Source organism: Tauraco erythrolophus (assembly GCF_009769465.1).
Source record: "Tauraco erythrolophus isolate bTauEry1 chromosome 27 unlocalized genomic scaffold, bTauEry1.pri scaffold_49_arrow_ctg1, whole genome shotgun sequence".
NCBI lineage: Eukaryota > Metazoa > Chordata > Aves > Musophagiformes > Musophagidae > Tauraco > Tauraco erythrolophus.
In genome coordinates this window covers 343,655-363,465 of record NW_028238560.1, presented here as the reverse complement: position 1 = coordinate 363,465, position 19,811 = coordinate 343,655, and the positions used below count along the sequence as shown (strand labels likewise).

General features: G+C 46.9%; 1 protein-coding gene across 1 annotated transcript in view; it reads left to right on the top strand.

Moving 5' to 3' along the window:
* Positions 1–19,811, top strand: part of LGR6 (leucine rich repeat containing G protein-coupled receptor 6) — a 155,904-nt gene that overhangs the window by 37,033 nt on the left and 99,060 nt on the right. The window contains exon 2 of the mRNA XM_086630321.1: positions 17,525–17,596. Within this exon, the coding sequence (XP_086486447.1) occupies positions 17,525–17,596 (72 nt within the window). The remainder of the gene's footprint in view (positions 1–17,524; positions 17,597–19,811) is intronic.

Here is a 19,811-nt window from a genome sequence, read left to right as displayed (position 1 = left end):
CCAAATCTGAGTCCATAATGCAGGGGACAAATGAAACAATTACTGATTTCCTCCAGAAACATTTTGCACAGTTGAACTGAACAAAATAAAAGCAAGATCAAACTGGAATTGGACCCGCGTAGGCTATGAGGGGATGCTGCTTGGCTCCCTGTCATCCAGAGATGCCTCCTTCTACCCTATAGGCAGAGCAAGAACCACAGGGACCTGGAGTAAGGCAGGCCACGGCTCTGAAGATGGTTTATGTAGGAACAGGCTGCCAGCAACCATTCCAACTATGGGAACGTGTCTGCCCATACCTGAAGGAGTGTGGCCACATCCTGGTTGGGAAGGCAGTCAAAACCCAAAGTATTCCCTAGATTACCCACATGAATGCCTCAATCTCTGTGTCCAAGGTCAGCTCCACTCAGACAGGGCAGAGAAATCATCTGAGGCTGAGCAGGCAGCCAGAGCCTTTCTGTGTCTCTGCATAGCAGCATCCAGCACCTCTCTGCAGCCCCTTTCTTTGCTTGCGCTGCTGGGCTACAGGTGAAAACCCCTCTAGCCCAGGCTATACAAAAAGTGCCTGCCAACATCACTTGGCAAATTGCTTATCTGTCCTGGAGGAAACAGAAAAAAGGTATCAAGATACTGCAGTGGGGCTGCAAAGGTGCCCACTGGAGCCAACAGACTTCCAAAAGCACGGAGCAGAGAGGAGATTGAAGCAAAATGGGGAGATATATCAGGGAAGCATACTGTGCTGTCCTGACACCAGTGGATTACTGGTCCTGCGTCCAGCCTCCACCTCTTGCACACAGAGAGGCTCTTCAAGGTGCGCTGAAGGGGATGTGCTCTATCACATTCCCTGTCCAGAGCTCTGCAGCAACTGCTTTCCTCCCACCCCTGCACCCAGCCCTCAAAGCACTTGCTGTGCATCTGATGGTCATCAGAGCTGATCTGGTGGAGCGGCAGTGGCAGGAAAAGGTGGTGGTCAGACATCAGCCAGATGGGATGTCCTCCAGCACCAGGACTGCCAACAAGCCTGATGTCTGCTTCTCACTTGGTTATCCTCAGTCTTATGATTTGCACAACTCTGGGCACTCTCTCTTGTTTCATCAGAGCTTGCATTTTACTTTAAGGAAATCCTTCCTTTTCATTGTCTTCTTTCTCCTACTCTCAGTAGTTTTGTCTAGCAAGACTGAGATTGGGAGTCTGGCCATAACTTGGCTTGAGAGAGAGAGGACTGCAGATGGAGGGACCAAAACAGCGAAGCAGTTCAGCTTCAGCAGTTCACAGGTGCAGCTCCTGGTTCTTCCAGACTACTGAAAAAGCTTCGGTAAGCAGATATTACTGCAGCTGCCTCTCATTACTTGTGCAGATTTTGTACAGGATACAACAGGCAAACAGTGTCCTGTCGATGAAGCATGGATTGGATTCATATTTAATCCCTCAGAACCTCGGTCTTTCCCAGACAGAGCAGTGCCTTGGGCTGTCTAAAGGAAAGGTGCGGCTGCTCATATCTGGCTCCAGCAAGTTAGGTGAGGGCACTGAACAGCAAGGCTGGAGAGGGCACCTCCTTTGACATCTGTGGACCCCTAATCAACCAGGGAACATGCAGGCTTCATACCCTTCTCAGGACCATCAGTTTTGATGGCAATAACATAGATGTTGCTCTCCAACAGCCTTGATCTTGGTAGCACAGGATATTTTCTTTCTGATGGAGAGCAGTGCCTGGCAGCATGGAGGGGCAGCAGAAGGAACCAGGATGTGCTCACTGATGCACACCATGCTGATCTACCAGCACTCAGCAGCTGTTTTCCATTCTGCTCCCAGAGGACTAGGCAGTTTGACCTCACGGGAAGGAAAACTTTAGGGTGTGTGGACAGGATTTGGACAACGCTGCAGGTAGCAATCCCCTTCCAGGTCAGCAGCACTCCCCTCTCTGAAAACCTCCACATGGGGCGGTCCCTAGTCCTCCCCGGCATGACCCTGACCAGCGCTTGACCTGAATGACGCCTGCGCCAGGCAGGCAAGGCTGGATGCTGCTGCAAGCCAGACACCCATGCGTTGGTGCAGCCTCTTGGACATCTCCTCCCCACCCAGCTCTCCTTGGCCCTTTCTCTACTTTATTCTTCCATCTTTTAGTACGTCAGATGTTACTCAAGCCCACTGATGGTTCTCCCTTTTGTGCTGCGGCACATGGACGGGCTCCCCAGACAATAGGCAGGCTTCACCAATGACTGGGAAGTAGAGGTAAAAGATTACTGCCATGAGGTAATTGGCTGGAGGAATTTGAACTTTCTTTGCTTCAGGAACTGCCTCCATTGTCCTACCTGCCATTGTCAGCAAAGCGGAGACAGGGAGGGTTCCCAGCACAGTGTGCTTGCGACAGGGAAGATTTACCTTCTGAGTCCCAGCTCCATTCACAGACCTGAGCCAGAACCTGAATCCTTGGGCTGTGACTGTTTTCTGCCTCTGGGTGCAGCTTGCTCCACCTGCTTTGACACTTCTTTTGCCAGGTTTCTCAACCATGTCTGGTTAGTGACTCCCCCTCCCCCTTATTCAGAGCATAAAAATGTTCCAACTCTCTTTCATTTACCTCAGCAGCAAGAATAAAAACGTCTCCCTGATGACTTTGGTAGTGATGGACAGGTAGCATCACACACCAGATCATACGAGCGCATGAGTACATGACAAGGCCAGTGGAAAGTCAGTGCAAAAAGGTGAGATCTTGTGGGCTGTGTGAAAATGAGATGATATCCATTTCAGCTGGAAAAAACACTTTCGCAACTTGCAATTGCCTGCATGGCTTTTTTGCAATCCCTCCTTGATGTGGGTGTAGCAGGCATAGACCAGGAAATGCTACACTAGCTGTGCTGACACTTCAACATCCTTTTTGCTGTGAAAGGCCATTTTGTTGGGATCCACAACAACTTCAGGCTTCCACACTGCTTAGAGTCTTGACTGCTCCAGGCAGGGGCTGTGTCTCTGATAAATGGTTAGTTTAACCCAATATGAGTCCACTTGTTGCAACTGCACAACTTTGTCACATCCTCTTGCTGTCATGATTTACTGAGTTTTCCAGCTATGTGAGGTTATGTCCTTGGATACATTTAGGTCACTGTGTAAGTGAGTTCCTTAGAAAACTAACAGGAAGTTTCAAATTATCTGTTTTGGGGGACCCTTTAGCACACCCCTTGCACAGACATTGTCAACAGACTCTCAGGTGGAGACAGTCAGGTAGACCATCTGGGCGGCAGCCCACTCCCTGTGCTCCATGGACATTGCTTCTCCCAGCCCAGAGATGAGGAGAGCATCAGAGTGGGGAACAAGCTGTGGGTATGCATAACCCCAACCTTAGTCTATGCACCCTGAAAGCTCTGGTACCTGGGTGGTGGGGGAAAGACAACAGACAGAACCCATGTCCCAGAGTCATGCCATGGCTCCGACACTCCTTGCAGATAGCAGTGGGAGTTATCTAGTAGTATCTTGTCTCTGTGTGTAATATCAGTCTTGTGGTTTTCTGCCATAGTACCAGCAAGAAGACCAGTGCTTCTCAGTTTTTGTAAAGCCCTAGATACAGGACCTAAAAGGTATTTTAAATGTTATTTTAAGTTTTATTTATGCTTCTGAATTATCTCAAATTCTGTTTTTTTTTTCACTTCTCCTGATTCCTTCCTGTATGTGAGGTCAGACATTGATACTCAGACAAGGCAATAGCTGGGGTGGCCTGTGAATCCCACCCCAGAGCCCATTCTGCTTCCTTGTGTAAGGTGATATTTCCATTCTCACTCTGTGCAAATCCATCCTCCTACACACAAAAAAGGGAAGGCATGAACATTTGCAGGAGGATTTTTTTTTTTTTTTATATTTCCTTTACTCATTCAGCTTTGTCCTGATGTGATTGTTCCTTCTCTTACTTGTTTTGGCACAGAGCACACCGTCTCCAAGGCGAGTGAGCTGAAAAGCAAAGCCTGGACACTGTCTCATTGCTAAGCAGGTGTTAGGTTGTTACAGGATTTTCTCCTCTCGAGGCAGCCGCACTGCAGATGTCGTATTATTGCTGTTTGCAATTTTCAGGATCTTACTTAAGTTTCTTTGAAAATCCCAGCATGCACAGGTAGCCCTTTATCTCGATGACAGCTTCTCGCAGTTGTGACTAAAGTGGTGCCACAAGCCAGATTAAAAAAGCAAAGTGCAAACCTTAAGGGAGGTTCTGCTGCCCCATCGTCGCAATGGGCAACTCCCCTCCGGGGGCAGGGCAGGCAATTAGGAGCATCCTGTATCTGTGATACACCTCCCTGCTGGCAAACACATCTCACAGTATAACAGAGTACCTGAATCCACGACAAAACGCACTACTATGAGGTTGTTAGTTGGCCTCAACTCTTCCCACTCCCCCCCCTGCTTCCCCGTGTCTCTTAGACGTTCACCCACAGGTGAAAAGGACTCTCTGCTCTGGAGCAGCGGGGACAGGCACACCATCCCTAATGCTAGCGCGACCCGACAGCAGCAAATGCTGAGCACCCACATCCTCAGCTGGGCAAAGCCTGAGGATGCAAAGGAGACTCCCTTCCCAGACTCTGGCACACTGCCAGTTCCTGTGCAGGGCACACGCTTAGTGTACTGGGCAAGGGCTGCACTCGCCACTCCCAGGCAACTGGTGCCTGTTAAAAAAAAACAACCTACAGTGAGATCCAATGCTTCACATCCAGAATTGGATTAAGAAATGGATTAAGAAATTTTTAAACTGATTTTAAATACAAGCCAGGCAGTATGAGAGTTGTGTCTTCACTGGAGAGGGCTGATGCCCACATAATATGAGCCACATGGGCCAGAAAGAAAAGCTACAGCTTCTTCTGCTTGAAAATCAGGACAGCCAGGAAAGATAAAGTGCTGACACTAAATCAGCACCCTGGTATCAGGGCTTAGTTTCCCAGCTGATCCCAGCTCCCCTGGTCTCTTCAGGAGCAAGCCCAATCTTGGGTTCACAGGGTGTCTCTGAAAGTAGCACTTGTAAGAGCAGGGCAGTGATGCTGGAGGAGAAACTTTACCTTGTGGTGCACCACAAGCCAAAAGGGAACGTTCGCAGCAGCCTATCTTCTCATGTCTGTTGGCCAGCGTTACAACACTGTTGGCACCAGAGCTGGCTAGAGCAGTGTCAGAGATGCCAGAACTGAGCCTTCCACCCATTTCAGGCATGAGAACACAGCCTTGGTTCTTTTGGTTGCTTATAATATTGAATCATCTTTGCTAGCTGTGCATGGTGGCTGGGAGTTTTTAGAAAGTGCCATTTAAACACAGGTTTCTGCAGCACAGTCTTTCCAAACCAAACGTGGGAATGGTCAATGCTTGGTTGTTTCTGGGGACTGTTTGCCAAGACAGAGCATTGCCTTCCTTCATCCCTCCTGCCAGCTCCCATGCTGACATGGCTCCTAACCTTTGAGCAGCAGTTCAGAGACCAGAGGGCCATGCTCCTCACTGCTGTATCTGTAGGTTGGGACTGGTGTTTCTCAGGGCAGATGCGCTGCATATATATTCTCCATGGCTTGTTGCGAGTTCATGCATATGCCTCACCTGCACTCTGTGCTTACAGCTCTGTTGAGTAATCTGTAGAATTCCAGACTTCACTGGGACCTGGGCTGCAACCCTGACCACTCTGCAGCAAAGCACTTACGAGAGTAGTGGGAATCTACACAGGTGCAAGTAAAACTTAAAGCAAAACAAGGTACAAGGGGTCTTTTGGGAGAGCTGAGTCTGGAAAGCAGCTTCTCTGTGTTTGACAAACCACAGCAGCATCTGTAGCAAACACAATCTCGGGCACAGGGAGAGTTCAGGGGTGGCTGCAGCATGACGGTGCAAGGATGCTGGTGTAGGGCATGGTGCTACAGGCAACTGAGATGGAGGTGGGAGAGCATCTGTCTACAACACAACCTTCCCTGGATAAAACCCACCGGGGACCTTAACTCTTGGAGATCTGCATGCTTCATATTCACAGAGCTTTATAAGAAGGGTTAGAGAAGCACTCCCTCTCCATGAGTTCAAGGATTTGGGCATAAAGCCATCAGCTTGCATCTAGAATGTTCAGTGCTCATTTTCCTCTGACCTAAGATCTTCTATCACCTTCTGGGTAAAAGAAATCAGTTATCACTGGAGTTAACAATCTGCTACAAGGAAGAAGACACAGGCTTCTCATCAAAATTTTTCCTATTATTTCTTGTCAGCAAGCCTCTTGTGCTTTTCCAGGAACTTTAGAGGATCTGTCCAGAAATGCCAAATCAGGTACAAGCCTCCATACCCTAGTAACTGGATCCCTGTTTTCTGAGAGAATGATGAACAGCTGCAGCACTGACATCAACTTTTGGCAAGTCTAAGAGGTTACATGCAAGGAGAGGAAGCCCATGTAAAGGTCTTCCAATGCCAAGCCCCACTCTCTCTGCCAGCTATTGTTTGTGCATTGATATCTCCCTGACACTCGAGCCATCTCTCCGTCCTAGCATGTGGGTTTCAGATCGGGGCATGCACAGCCCTGGAGAGAACACAGACGGCTTCAAAGCAGTGTGCCAGTGAAATGCAGAAACTCATCATCTTTCCGTCAGGGGAAGATGGGCAACAGCTGTTGAAACACAGCCCAGCACCAAGACGAGGGTTCCCATGGGGCCACAGACCTGTCCCACAGTGGTAGTGCCTGGCACCCTGCAGCTTGCAGGGCCATGTGCTGGTAGCTTGCTCATGACCAGCAAGAGGATCCACTTACGATGTGCAGGGAAACCAGGTTTTTCTCTGAGCAGGAGTTTCCTAGAGCAAAAACTGCTCTTCGTCAAATGCAAAAGTTTCCAGGTAGCACACAGATGCGGTTGAAATTTTTGAATGAAAACATATTAAAGAAGTTGGAATCTGATGTTATGGATTTTGTTTCAATTGAGGTTTCATTTGACTTCTGATTTTTCCAAATTCAGCCTCAGGTTAATATATACAGGTACTGTCTGTCATTAAATATTGCATTGTCATGGCTTGGCTTTTAGTGAATGAAATGTTTTGATGTCAGCATAAAGCATTTCAATCTGCCATTCTGACATTTTCAACTAAAAAAAACATATCAGAACTTGTCCCTGTAAAATATTTCCAAATTTTTGCCTGCTTCCTCCAGTTAGTCACAGACACGAACTCTACAGAGGGTCAGTAGTGCATCTCCCCCAACCCTCTAGTTCACGTGTACTGCTTTATTTGTTAGTTTCAGGACTTTGGGATCAGATTCTGCCCCATACATGAGCTGGTGTAACACTCCCCAAGATAAAACTTGCAAGGGGGGAGGCAGTCCAGCCCAATGCTCTTCCTGGCTTTGCCCTGGCTCTCCCCCATCTCAGCTGCAAACTGCTTTTGTCCCCAGCTCAGGCAGAAGTTACACACTGTCTGTGACCATACAGCATGCCAGATCCTTTCTCTGATTTCTTGCTAGCCAGAGAACTAATGGGAATAACTGTGTGTCGTCAGATGCCCTCAATATGAAATAAAACAGCCTGTTTGCATACACTTCTGGTCAATTGCAGGCTATCAGTTTCCTGCCCACCAGCCTTGGGCTCTGCCATCTCCTTTCAGTGGGTCTGAAAGTAAATGAGCTGGAGAGCATGGGCATCAGCTGTCAGGGATTTCTGAACAGCCTTGAGGGAGTTGGAAGTTGGCAGTGTTGGGAGGATGAGTGCAGTGAAGAGAAACAAGACAGAGCCAGTAGCTCTGGGCCAGATGTGCAGAGGTCTCTTATGTGCACAAATCAACTGCGGGCACCTTAGAAAGAGACAAGAAGGGCTTTCAGCTCTCAAGCAGAGGTGGAATTCAGTATTCGGAGAGCTTTCTTCCCTAATTCAAATACTGCCTCTCCTACCAGCTGATACTTTGCCACCGTATGTGGGCCAAACGCACTTTGTGCAAACTGTGTGCAATCAAAGGAAGGATGTGGATGGCAGTGGTTGCATGGGTGCCTGATAAGCACTTAGAAGCATGTCGATGGCATGCGTGTGCAGACCACGCTAGCTTCACTCCAGTCTGCTCCTAAAAGGAGAACCAGAGCTTGCAGCAAGTGCTCTGAGTGAGGCATAGGTACTGAGCTGTGCCCCGAGGGCATGGTATGAAAAATGCCTTAATCTACCATGGCTGACACAGTCCTCCTGTGAGCAACATTCTGGGTCAAACCAAACAGCCACTGAACCCAGATGTACGGTACATGGAGCAATGAAATGGGAGCACTTTGTTCTTCAGCAAAGTGTGCAGGAACCTGTACAGGAACTCGTGTTTTAGCTTAGGACTGCAGCAAAAAGAACAAGAAAAAGCATTACCCTCAACGTGGCTGGACCCCCATGTCCTAGGAATCAGTGGTTTAGGCACCCTTGAGACAAAATGGCATTAGGCAATCCTCCTGAAGAGTCACAAGTAGATTTGTCCTCTGTTAATTTGTCTTGTATCTTTGTCTTGTGTCTGTACAGTAACAGTTTCTTACTAGGACCTCCACAAAATTCTTTACTCGTAATTTGCAGCCGAAAAGTACTTCCTCCTAGTGCATCAAACCAGCATCATCTTCTCTGTCACACCTCTCTTCACACATCTCTTTGCCAAGCAAAGGAGTCCTGGTATCTTCACTTCTACACTGACCTAGTTCCTTAGACCTTGTTCCCTCTCCTATGATCTATCTGCTCCTTCTGCCTTTGTTTTTTTGGTACAGTCCAAGAAGCCATGCTTTGCAGGTGAATCATTTACTCTCCCAGGAATCTCTCTGTAGCAATTCACTCTGTTCCCACTGTGTGAGCTCCACCAGGGGTTCAACCATTGTGCTCTCACTTTCTCCCACATCCACTATGCAAGTAGCACAGAGGTGCAAAGCCCTTTATTGGCCCAAAGAAAAACAGTCCTTTGCATGTAAACTGCCCGCAGAGGTCTTCTTGAAGGTGCTGGGCTAGATCCTGGAGCAGGCAGGGCAGACTGTAATGCACAAGCTACCTTCTCAGGCCCTGCAAGTCACAGAACACCTCCAGTCTGCTGGCAAGCACCTTGGCCGTGGAGTTTCTGTCTCCTTAGAACAGCCTCGTGACTTACAACCATCCTTGCCTTGCCCTGCTTTTTACCTTTCTGCATTGCTCTTCCTGGGACACAGCATCGTCCTCCCAAGCCAGCCCGCAGCTAAGTGTGGCTAGTGTCCCAGAGCACAGCTGGGTAAGAGTTTCTCAACACAACATTCGTCTTCCTAAATATCCTGGTTTAATCAAAGCAAAAGATGCCAACTTGAAAGCACAGTATTTCCATGACTCAGTTGATTTCAAGGACATTTGTGTGGGGAATGTGGCAGATGCACCTATTGCATTTGTTTGCTGTTTACTGCTCCTTATCTCTTTCAAAAGACTTTGGCTGGGCAACAAAGAGGAAGATGCTCCTGTGTTTACCTTTCCCTGGTAGGTGTTCTAGGTCTTTAGAGGATGCCTACTCCCAGCACGGTGAGTTCACTTTCCATGAGAGTTACCAGGTCTGTTCCCAAAGAGTCCAGTGAGTGGAGAGCCAGAGCCCAGAAGAGACTTGAGGAAGAGAAGGGAACAAATCTACACTCAGACACAAGGAGGCTCTTTCCAGGGATCTAGTGGAGACCATTTAGCTGCTAAAAGTCAGGGCACTGCTGGGCTGTGGGAAAGCCTGAAGGAAAGTCCCTTGCCCCCTCCAAAGGACACTTGCTTGCAATCTCATTTTTCTTGCTTTAAATAAATGTTCCTAGCTCTCATTCATGCCCAAATATTTCTTTTTAGTTTAGAAGTTCTTTTGGTTTTGATTAGTTCACACTAAGGAAAAAGTTCATGTTGATCCAGCTTCAACACTGGCCAACTCTGAATCCCATTATGTGAGGCAGAAACGTAAAAAAGTTTTAAGGAGCCTGAGAAGTCCTGCTTGGACACTTCCAAGACAGAAGATATTTTTATTTTCAAACTACTTTCAGTTTAGAATGTCCTTTCTGGGATAAATTTTTTTAATGCCAAAACTGGACTTCTGTTTCATGGGAACCACCAAAACCTTGAGCCTGCAGAATGGTATCGGAAATTGAAAACATGGCCCTTGCCCAACATCCAACCCAAAGTAGCCTGGTGCATTGCCTACTCTGTCTGGAAGGTGAAAGCAGAGGGGCAGGTAGGAGGCTCCATCAGCCTCTCCCTTGGTTCGGTGTGTGAGACTCTCCTACTCCAGCAGCAGCAGCTCTGTGCTAATGGGCATTGGAAGGACCAGGCACTTGTACATCTGTAGGCCAGAAGGTGTCAATGCCCATCGTGCTCCTAAGAGCTATGTCCAGCCAGACAAGCCATCTTCTCCCTGCCTTGTCACAGCACAAGTGCTTTCTCCTTTTATCGCCATGTAGACTTTCTTCTGGCAACTAGGATAGTTGCAGCCAGAAGATAGGAGCCCATGAGAAAAGTCTCTAGGAATACACTTCGCAAGATTCAAGTTTTGCCTTTTTGGAAAAAAATGCCCTCATGTTCTGATCCAAGTTTCATCCCTGTCCCATGGCACAGCAAGGAGAGGCAGGTCCTTGCTGCTCCTCAGCCATGTCTCCTTCATGTGGCTGCAGCCTGTTCTGCCAACTGATCTGCCCTTCTTACCCTTGGCTGTGCACCCCACACCTTCTTCCTTTCTCCTCTGCTGTAGAGAGAGACTCCCTTCCTCGGCAGACCCTATGGGCCCTGGGATGAGATGGTATCCACTGACAGTCCTGACCTGGCAGATGGTTTCTAAAAATTATTTCTTCTTGTTCTCACATCAACCATTCCTAAGGGCAGAAATGCACTACCTCCTCTGCTCAGCCCCTTTCTGCTCATGTGCACATAACATGATGCAGAGCCAGGGCAGCTATGGGACGAGCTGAAAGTGGAGTAGCAAGAGCAGCGGAAGAGTTGCTTTTACTGTAAGTCACTGCTATGCACTACACAGATCAGACTTCTGAAGACCTGCTGCTGCAGGGATGGACTTAATCTCACCCTGGCAAACTGGCCTTGGCTGAGTCTTTATTATTGAAACATTGTGGATATCTTGGATAGGCCCTGCACATGGGGGATGATCTAAGATAACTGATCTATTTTCAGACATGGAGAGGTGGGAGTAGAAACATGTTCTGCTCTTGCCTATTGCAGTGATATGGGATTGAAGAAGGGCTGGTGCCTCCAGATATGGTGTAATGCAAATGAGCTCTTGCTGCTTTGATCTCTTTATCTTCCCCTTCTCCTTTTCTTTATGGAGACTACCTTTAGCGTAGTTTTCAACCTGCAGGCTTTTAGGAAAAATTTCAACAGGCTGTATGGCTCCAAGTACCATTCTATCATCAACCCCAGATATACCCTGAGCAATTCATGCATTTTGTGGTGACCTCTGAGATTTCAAGATAAAGGGGAAAAGAGATAACAAAAACCTTTATGAATCACTCTAGTATAATCTGAAGAATTTCTAAAACCATCATTTATTGCCTTTGGGCTTATTTTGCAAAGGCAGTGTAATTGTGCATTTTTCACTGGATGCTAATGAGCGCGGCCAGAAGATAGGTAGAGATATTGCTTATCTCCTAGTGATTTCAGAGAGACAAGAGTGTTTCATGCCTTGCAAGAACAGGTCTAGTGTTGGACCTTTCCAGGATAAGGATGAGAATTTTGGTCTGGTTTGTACAGCTGCCCCAGAAATCAGACTGCTACACCAGAACTGGAAGACCTTAATGCTGTAATTATGCAATTAATTAATCAAGAAGATACCGAGTCATTAGCTTCTCCTCACAGCCATACAAATTTCTGCTCAACCACCTGAGTGTAAGGAAGGTCCTTTTTACAGTCCAGGAACATATGTTCAGCACCATCACTGAGAGGACCTAGGTTGAGTCTGTGCTGGGAAGAGAGCACATTACTATTCTGAACATCTTGAAAAATGTGAATATATTCGTATAAAGGAGCAATTAGGGCTTGAGAAGATAGTCACCATTTGGGATTCTTAGCAGCTTCCTGTAGGCTCAACATTTGTGGATAGCCGTCAGATAAGTTCTTCGGGGCGACCTTGACTCCTTACAAAAGAGGAGCAACAAGTTCATTTCCCTAAATACTGAAAATCCTGTCTAGTGGCCTGGGCAGTGTCTGTCATCACTTCCAGTTGTTGCCACATGCATGGGATTTCGCTGAGGTATCAAAGAAGCCAGGAGCCCATAGTGTATGTACCACACTGCTGAGTCTCTGAAGGTCTGTCCCTTGAACCACACTCTGGGCTTGCAGAAACCTTGTAGATAAAAGATCTACTTGAAGGCAGCTACCCTGCTCTCATGGCAGGAGGACACAGGCTATTTGTCATGCTGAGTGACAGAGGGACTCATGGAGAGCACCTCAGGGGATTGAAGCTAGTGACCAGAATTTCTGCACTTCTGGAGTACAGAGAGATGACTGGGGAATGACTTCTCCCAGCCATAGCTAGGAGCTGCTTTTGCTGTAGGAAATGTCCTAGCCCTGCAACGGCTTCCAGGAGAGCACCATCTCTCTGCCAGCCATGTGGACTTTGTAGATCTTGAGCCAGATGCACATCTGGCTCTGAAGGTTATGTGCTTGACCCCCGCCAAAACCTTATCACTGTAGATTTCACCCTCTAACCCTCCTGACTGAGCAGCCACAATCTTGTGTTACTCCAGTGTGGCTTCAATCTATGCTGCTTTAGGTCTGTTGACTTGTGCTTGTGTTATTCACACTATAGTGCACGTCTGGGGAGACACTTACAGTCTGGGGAAATACTTACAGTATGCTTATAGTCTGGGAAGAGGTGTATCAGGAGGTTTGGGGGTGATGCACAGGGTACACCTCTCCTCAGTTTTGTGGGCAGTTCTAAAGACATCTTGAGTTTCTAAGTGACACATCAGTCCCGCTGTCCCTAGAGGTATGTCCTGGGGATACTGCTTAGACCTTTCTTGGGCAAGTGTCACAGGGTGCCCTTCATGCAGACCTACATATTGTAGTGTAAAAAACTTCCCTTTTGGCCCAGAGCAGACACTTCTACAAGGTCCTGCAGATGCCTTCCCCAGAGCTGGACAGAGTCTGCTGGGACTGCCCTGCTCCCTGTGGGGACATCCATGGCTCCACGTTTCAGAGCACCAGCACCGCAACCTGATCCCACCTGCCGGAGCAATTATGCCAAAGATAAATTCCTTTGATCTTTAAATCTCACATCATCTCTGAACTAAAACACTGTGGTAACCATCTCCTAGCACTGTTAAAGAGCATGGCAGACAGTCCTACTGGACTACCCAAAGCATAGTGTGTGTCACAGCATCTTTTGGTAAGGAAGATCAGCTAATCAGTGAATAATCAAAGATTGTTCATGAAAGAAGGCGACATCAAAGCAAACAATTTAAGAAACCCCTCGAGGGCCAGAGTAGATGTAAGGTCTAAGGCTGAATCACATGAGCTCAGTTTCCGTGAACTGTGTCTCAGTTTTCCTGCAGGTACAAGTTAGAAATGCTTACAATAAATGTTTAGAATTAGTTGGGGAAGGGGAGGATGTTAAATCACACTAATTATAGCCATGATGGCTTTGGTGCAGTGCCATTGGAAAGCCTAGGTAATTTCAACACCCAATGCAAAAAGCCTTAAAAGACTTTGCTTCATGGGTAAATGGGGGCCATACCAGAGCAGAGTTTCAGTTCCAGGATCAGCAGAGTAGTACACTTTACTGTCAGCATTTCAGACCACAGCCGTGCAAAATTCTTTGACAGCAGAAGATTTCCTGCTTTTATTTGATAGCTTGCAGACAGGCCAATCACTGGGGAAAGAAGAGCATGAGAGCTCTGGGGCAGGAGAGGGATGGCTTGTCCCAGCGCACTAATGCAATGTGGTCTCATGAAAAAGCAAGAATCTGGACAGTTCCTCTGCTAGTCCTACATTGCAAGCCTGGGTGAAGCTGTAACACCCCATTTCCCCTCCTACCTTTCTGATTTCTTTAGAGTTTAAGGGACTTTGGGATCTGAATTATGTTTTTTGTACATTTCTATAATGCCTGCTATGGTACAGTCCTCATCTTTGTAGTGTTTTCTCCAGTGCAAATGACAGCAGCCATGTTTAGATATGAGTGACCCAACATTTGTTTGACTAGTCACTCAAAAGAGAGAGCTATTTTGGAAAGTCAAAATCATTGAGAGAGAAAGGTCAGAGGGGTCCCTAATCCATTTAGTCCATGAATCGCTAATCCTTCTGCAGATGTTGCTGAAAAAAAAAAATCCAACAAGGTTCAAATACATGGGATCTTTTTAAAATTTACTAAGTGTGGCTGGCTGAAGTAACCACTCTTAAATACTTGAAAAGATAAATAGCTTCCCTGATTACCCCGACAGGAAGCATTTACACTTCTGCATGCACCGGTGATGGGCATAACATAAGAAACTTTACTAAGAGGAAAAGCATGAGCTTGGGAAAACACAGCAACAAGTCAACAACATCTTTACGTGAGTAATAAGTCAAATATTTACTCCCACAACACTTCAGGCAAGAATTCTGTGCCTCAGCTTTCACAAAAGCATGGACAGCCTGTGGAGAAACATCTCATACTTTTGTGGCTAGCAAAATCACTGAGCCCAGGACTGTGCTCAGGAAGTTCATTTCCAGGCCTTGGAGGAACTTGTTCTTCCTTCACACCATCTGTCCTTGCACCATCCTTTCCATGCTGTCCCCATACCATGGCCAGTGCAGGAACTCCACCCTACCAAGCTGGGTGTGATGTCCACTGCTCTAGAGAAGCTAATGTGGGACCCCTATGGGATATCACGCTGGAGAGTTAATGGCAAAGCTGAATCATTGGCAGCATATTTGCATCTCTGTTCATTAGCTAGCAGATCACTACTAGAGTTTGCACTGTGAGCCTCCTCTTTTCAGTATTGTGAGTGTAGATGTGTTGTGCTCAAGTCCTGCAGGACTCAAACTAGCTAGAACATCCAATCACTCAAAATATGAGTTTTAAATAAAATTGCCCAAAATGTACCCCATGCAATAGCCTTGGAAATCAGGGCGGTATTTTTCTTCTCTGCCTCAAGACATGGTGGGAGGAAGCCCTTTCTCTCAGACCTGTCCATGGCCAGGAGCGTCAGGGGTGCAAGAGAGTGAGAGGGAGGGGAGCGGGGTATTTAAAGAAAAGCCATGCAAGATGGAGCTGTGAGGCTGTCAGAGTGATGGGATACTGGTATTTCTCCTCTGCCTTTTTAAGATTTCTTCAGAAATCAGTTTATTTTTTTCCTCCTCAGGGTATGGATCTATGGGGAGGAAAGAAGGGGTCAAAATATCTTTGGCATCCCCAGTTTTACCAGCTACATACTGATGCACTGCTGAGCAGGACTGATGAGGATCTCCACATCCCTGCAACCCCTGTCCACCTGCCCAGGGTTGTGGGACAGGCAACTGTCCCCATGATGTCTAGGACAGGACTGGGCACCCAAATTGCAATTGAATGAGATTTGAAGTCTCTCCTGCAGCAAGCAAGCAGCATTCCCTACACTGTCCATAGAAGGCAACTTAAGGAATATGCCTTGGAGTTTCAAGGAGATCTTGGATGTTTCAGATCTGTGTTTTATTTCATAGCCTTTCATTTTACGTTACTTTTCATTATTTTTACATTGTTTCACAACATGTCAAAACATCAGACTGATTCATTACAACATAAAGAGGAGACACTTTGATGTAGGGAAAAAAGATGTTTTAGTTGGTGCTAAGTAGCAACTGCCCTTAGGGATTTAAAAATAGAAATAGAAGCAGCATAAAATAATATTTTAACCCTTCTATTGTATTATGGGATCATCCAAATATAGAATGCAGCATTGCACAGAGAACAATGCTGACAACAACTTTATTTTTGCATTCATTCCGAAAACAGAATTTTGAATTCTTATAGATCTTTTGGGAATTTTTCACCACTTCTTTGGAGAGGAGAAAATTATAAAGAAAAATATTTGTAAAAATTGATGCTCACTTGCAGATACCTGGACACAGCTTGCTCTAGACTTGGTCACAAGCATGGTTTTCTTCTTGTGCAACTGCTCATGAGGGCAAGGTTGCAGCTATCAATTATCAGACCTCCTGAAGAGCCTTGTAGCCCAGAAGCGTCCCTGTTTTTTCCAATTACCAACATGTCTAATGCACCATTTGCTGCAGACTTTGCTACTTTTGCATCCTAAGATGATGACAGCTCTTCAGTGGGTGGCACACAGTGACTCTGTAATGAGCGAAGGGCTTAAGACTCAACAGAGCCCCCAGGCCCCTTGGGCTGAGGCACAGTCTGCTCTGAGAGGGTCTGTCAGACCCTAAGGAGCCTTTAGCTGGAGATGATGAAAACTGAGACAATCACAATCAGATTCCTCCCAAACCCTAAACTCAGATTTTGTCACCCACGGAGGCCACCTCCGTCTCTCATTTCTGGTGTTGTTCTCTAGTTTTTCCAGTTTAGAGCAGGCCTGTCCAAGAGAATGTACCCCTTCTTCCATGGCTGTCCTGGTTTTAGCTGGGACAGAGTCAGCTCTTCTTTTTAGCAGCTAGAAGAGCTCCGTGTTTTGGTTTTACTCAGAGGCTCGCTCTGAGAAGAACGTTGATAGCGCACTGATGTTTGTAGTTGGCACTGAGTCTCAAGGACTTTTCAGCTGCCGTGTTCTTGCCAGTGTGCAGGAGCACAACAGGATAGGGGGGAGCATGGCCAGGACAGGGGGTCCACGACTCTCCTTACGATTTGTACTTGGACTTAGGATTGAGGCCAAACTGGCCAATTAGTATTCCATATCATGCAGCGTCATGCCCAGTATAAAGTGAGGGTCAGCTGGAAAGAAGGGCTTTTGCCCTTCCAGGACTCTCACTTTCGGACTCTCAGAGTGCTCTCTCTCTCTCTCTGTGTCTCGGGGCCTCGCGTTTGTCCGGGATTGCAGCTTCGGGACGAGACGGGCTGCGGATAAGAGGGGGTGGTGAGCATCCACACTGTGTATTACTTATCTGTATTAAATTGTTCTTATCTCAACCCACGGGTTTCCCATTTCTCCTTTAATTCTCTGCCTCATCCCTGGGGTGGGGGAGGGTGAGTGAGCAACTTTGTAGGGTTCGGTTGCCGGAGCGGCCTAACCCACGACAATGGCTCACTCTCTCTTCAAAAGCAGCCGTCTATCCATACATGGGAAAAGCTCCCTGTGGTGACAGGCATGAACGGTGGTCAGAGATCAGGCCCAAGGACATACTGTCCTGCTCCAGTGTCACTGGGCTTCCTGTTCACTCTCCAAAAATTGTGAGAGGCTAATACTGCTTCCACTGCTAAGGTTGAGCAGACCACCCTAAAGGAGCAAGCTCGGGTCTCTGGTTACTTCTCTCCATCCCTTTGCAGGCAGAGCCTGGGCTGCGATAAGATGTTAAAGCTGAAATGCTGTTTGCAGGGGCTTCTCATTTTTCTTCTTAGCAGAGCGTGGACACAGAGACTGGCATTGGGGTTTACTCTGTGCAAACCACAGTGTGACTGATTGGAGACTTCTGTCTTTCTTCCCCACTAGAGATCTGAGCATGAACAACATCAGCCAGCTGCAGCCCAGCACTCTCAGTCACCTGCGCTTCCTGGAGGAGCTGTAAGTGTGGAGCGGCTGCGTCGGGCAGAGTATGGTCAGGAGAGGTGGGGGGAACAGTGGAGAGGGTGCCGGTGGCTCTGGTAGCAACCCCCAGTATTATCACTGGGGCTACAGGCTGAGATGGAAGGAGGCTGCATGCTGGGAGAGGTTTTATTTGCTGTTCTAGCTGTAGCATTTTATTGAGGACATTATCTCTAGGCTGAGATGGTGCATACACCAAAAGTCAAAATAAAAGAGGCCCGGTCCATTATGCAAAAATCAACACTGTGTCCTGGAGCAGAGCCAGCAAACAGCAAGCTTCATTCACCCTTCTGCATACAGGGTCCTCCTCACAGCCTCCTGCAGTCCAGACACCTTAGCTCCCAGGCACTTTGCAGTTCAGAATGGCAATGAGCCTGGGCAATTGAAGACCGAAAAATTTGCCCCAGAGACTGAGGAGTCCCATCGTTCACCAGTGTGTACCTCGGTCTGAGCAAGCACACTCAGACACAGCAGCAATCGCAGTCCCTGGGGATTGGCATGTGGCTGTGTGTGAGTGAAGGAGTGGCTCCACTTCTGAAAGTGTGAAAATTAACCATCAGCATTAGAAACCACTGGAATACTATGGGAGCCCCAAAAATGGGAGCCTAGGGGGCGCAAGACTGAGGCTGGCCATTTCTGTATGGGTAAATTGCACCTGTATGGTCTTATTCCACTTGACCATGAGAAATACCTCCAGGTGTTATTCTCATTCTGTTGCTCCTTTCAACACAATAGCTTCTGTTGGAAAATGCAGTTTCTTCAAAACACTATTATTACATATCATGAAATACCAATATGAATGCTGCACTTAATGTATATGTTGTAAACTTACTTTGTATATAACACTTACTACAGTTTAATTTGTCTAAATGAAACACTTTGACTTTACTGAATAAGTTCTTGCAGCCACCGCTACACGACATTGACATTTCAAAATAGGTAGTTTCCAAAATGACAGAATTTCCTACAGAAAAGATGTTTTCACTACCCTGAAAGAAAGCATTTTCATCTCCAAGATATACTATCCCACATACTCTATGGTGGAGTGACTGTGAATCATCAGCATGCAGTACTACAGTGTAATGCCAGTGATGTGAACCGAGCGAATCCGGAGGAGGGCCACAAAGATGATCCAAGGGCTGGAGCACCTCTCCTATGAAGACAGGCTGAGAGAGTTGGGGCTGTTCAGCCTGGAGAAGAGAAGGCTCCGGGGTGATCTTATTGCAGCCTTCTAGAACTTAAAGGGGGCCTACAGGAAAGCCGGAGAGGGACTTTTTACAAGAGTGTGTAGTGATAAGACAAGGGACAATGGATTTAAACTGAAGGAGGGTAGATTTAGATTAGATATAAGGAAGAAATTTTTCACTCAGAGGGTGGTGAGGCACTGGAACAGGTTGCCCAGAGAAGTTGTAGATGCCTCATCCCTGGAATTGTTCAAGGCCAGGTTGGATGAGGCTTTGGGCAACCTGTTGTAGTGGAGGGTTTCCCTGCCCATGGCAGGGGGTTGGAACTAGATGATCTTTGAGGTCCCTTCCAACCCTAACCATTCTATGATTCTATGTGAACAGGTTGTGGTGTTGACTTTTGTAACACCTTACTGACACAAGCCTCGGCACTGTGTGACTGTGTGCAGTGCTTGGGCATCACTGTCATGAGCAGAAAGAAAGCCCTGTCTGTGCATTAAGAAAAGTTTGCAGATGAGCGTGCATATTTATTTGAACACACATGTGCAAAGACAAACTTACTTCTCTCAATATTAGGTCTTGATTAAAGAGACCAGACCAGATACTGATGTTCATTATTCCTATTACAGGTCAAATCTGATAATTATCAAATCATAGTAGAGGTTTTTAACTTCAAATGGTCTTGCAACTCATCTTCATTTGTCTATAGCTTCTGTTCATTGTAAGGACCCTAGCTACCCACACTCCCCTCCCCATTAGGCATGTACAGACCAAGCAGGAGTAATTTTTTATCCTCCCTTAGCTCTGGAGCTTGAGCTGCCCATAGAAGGTGGGGTTTTTGAGACCTTGCATCTATCTTGTAGCCTTTCTCTTTCTGTTTTGTCAATATCTGTGTTGAAGTGTGGACACCCGAAGCATTCAATAGGGGTAGTACAGCTTTTCACACAGAGACCATACTCTGTTGTATACCATTAACAGTTGTCTTGCTGTAAGCAATCGTGTCCTGATTA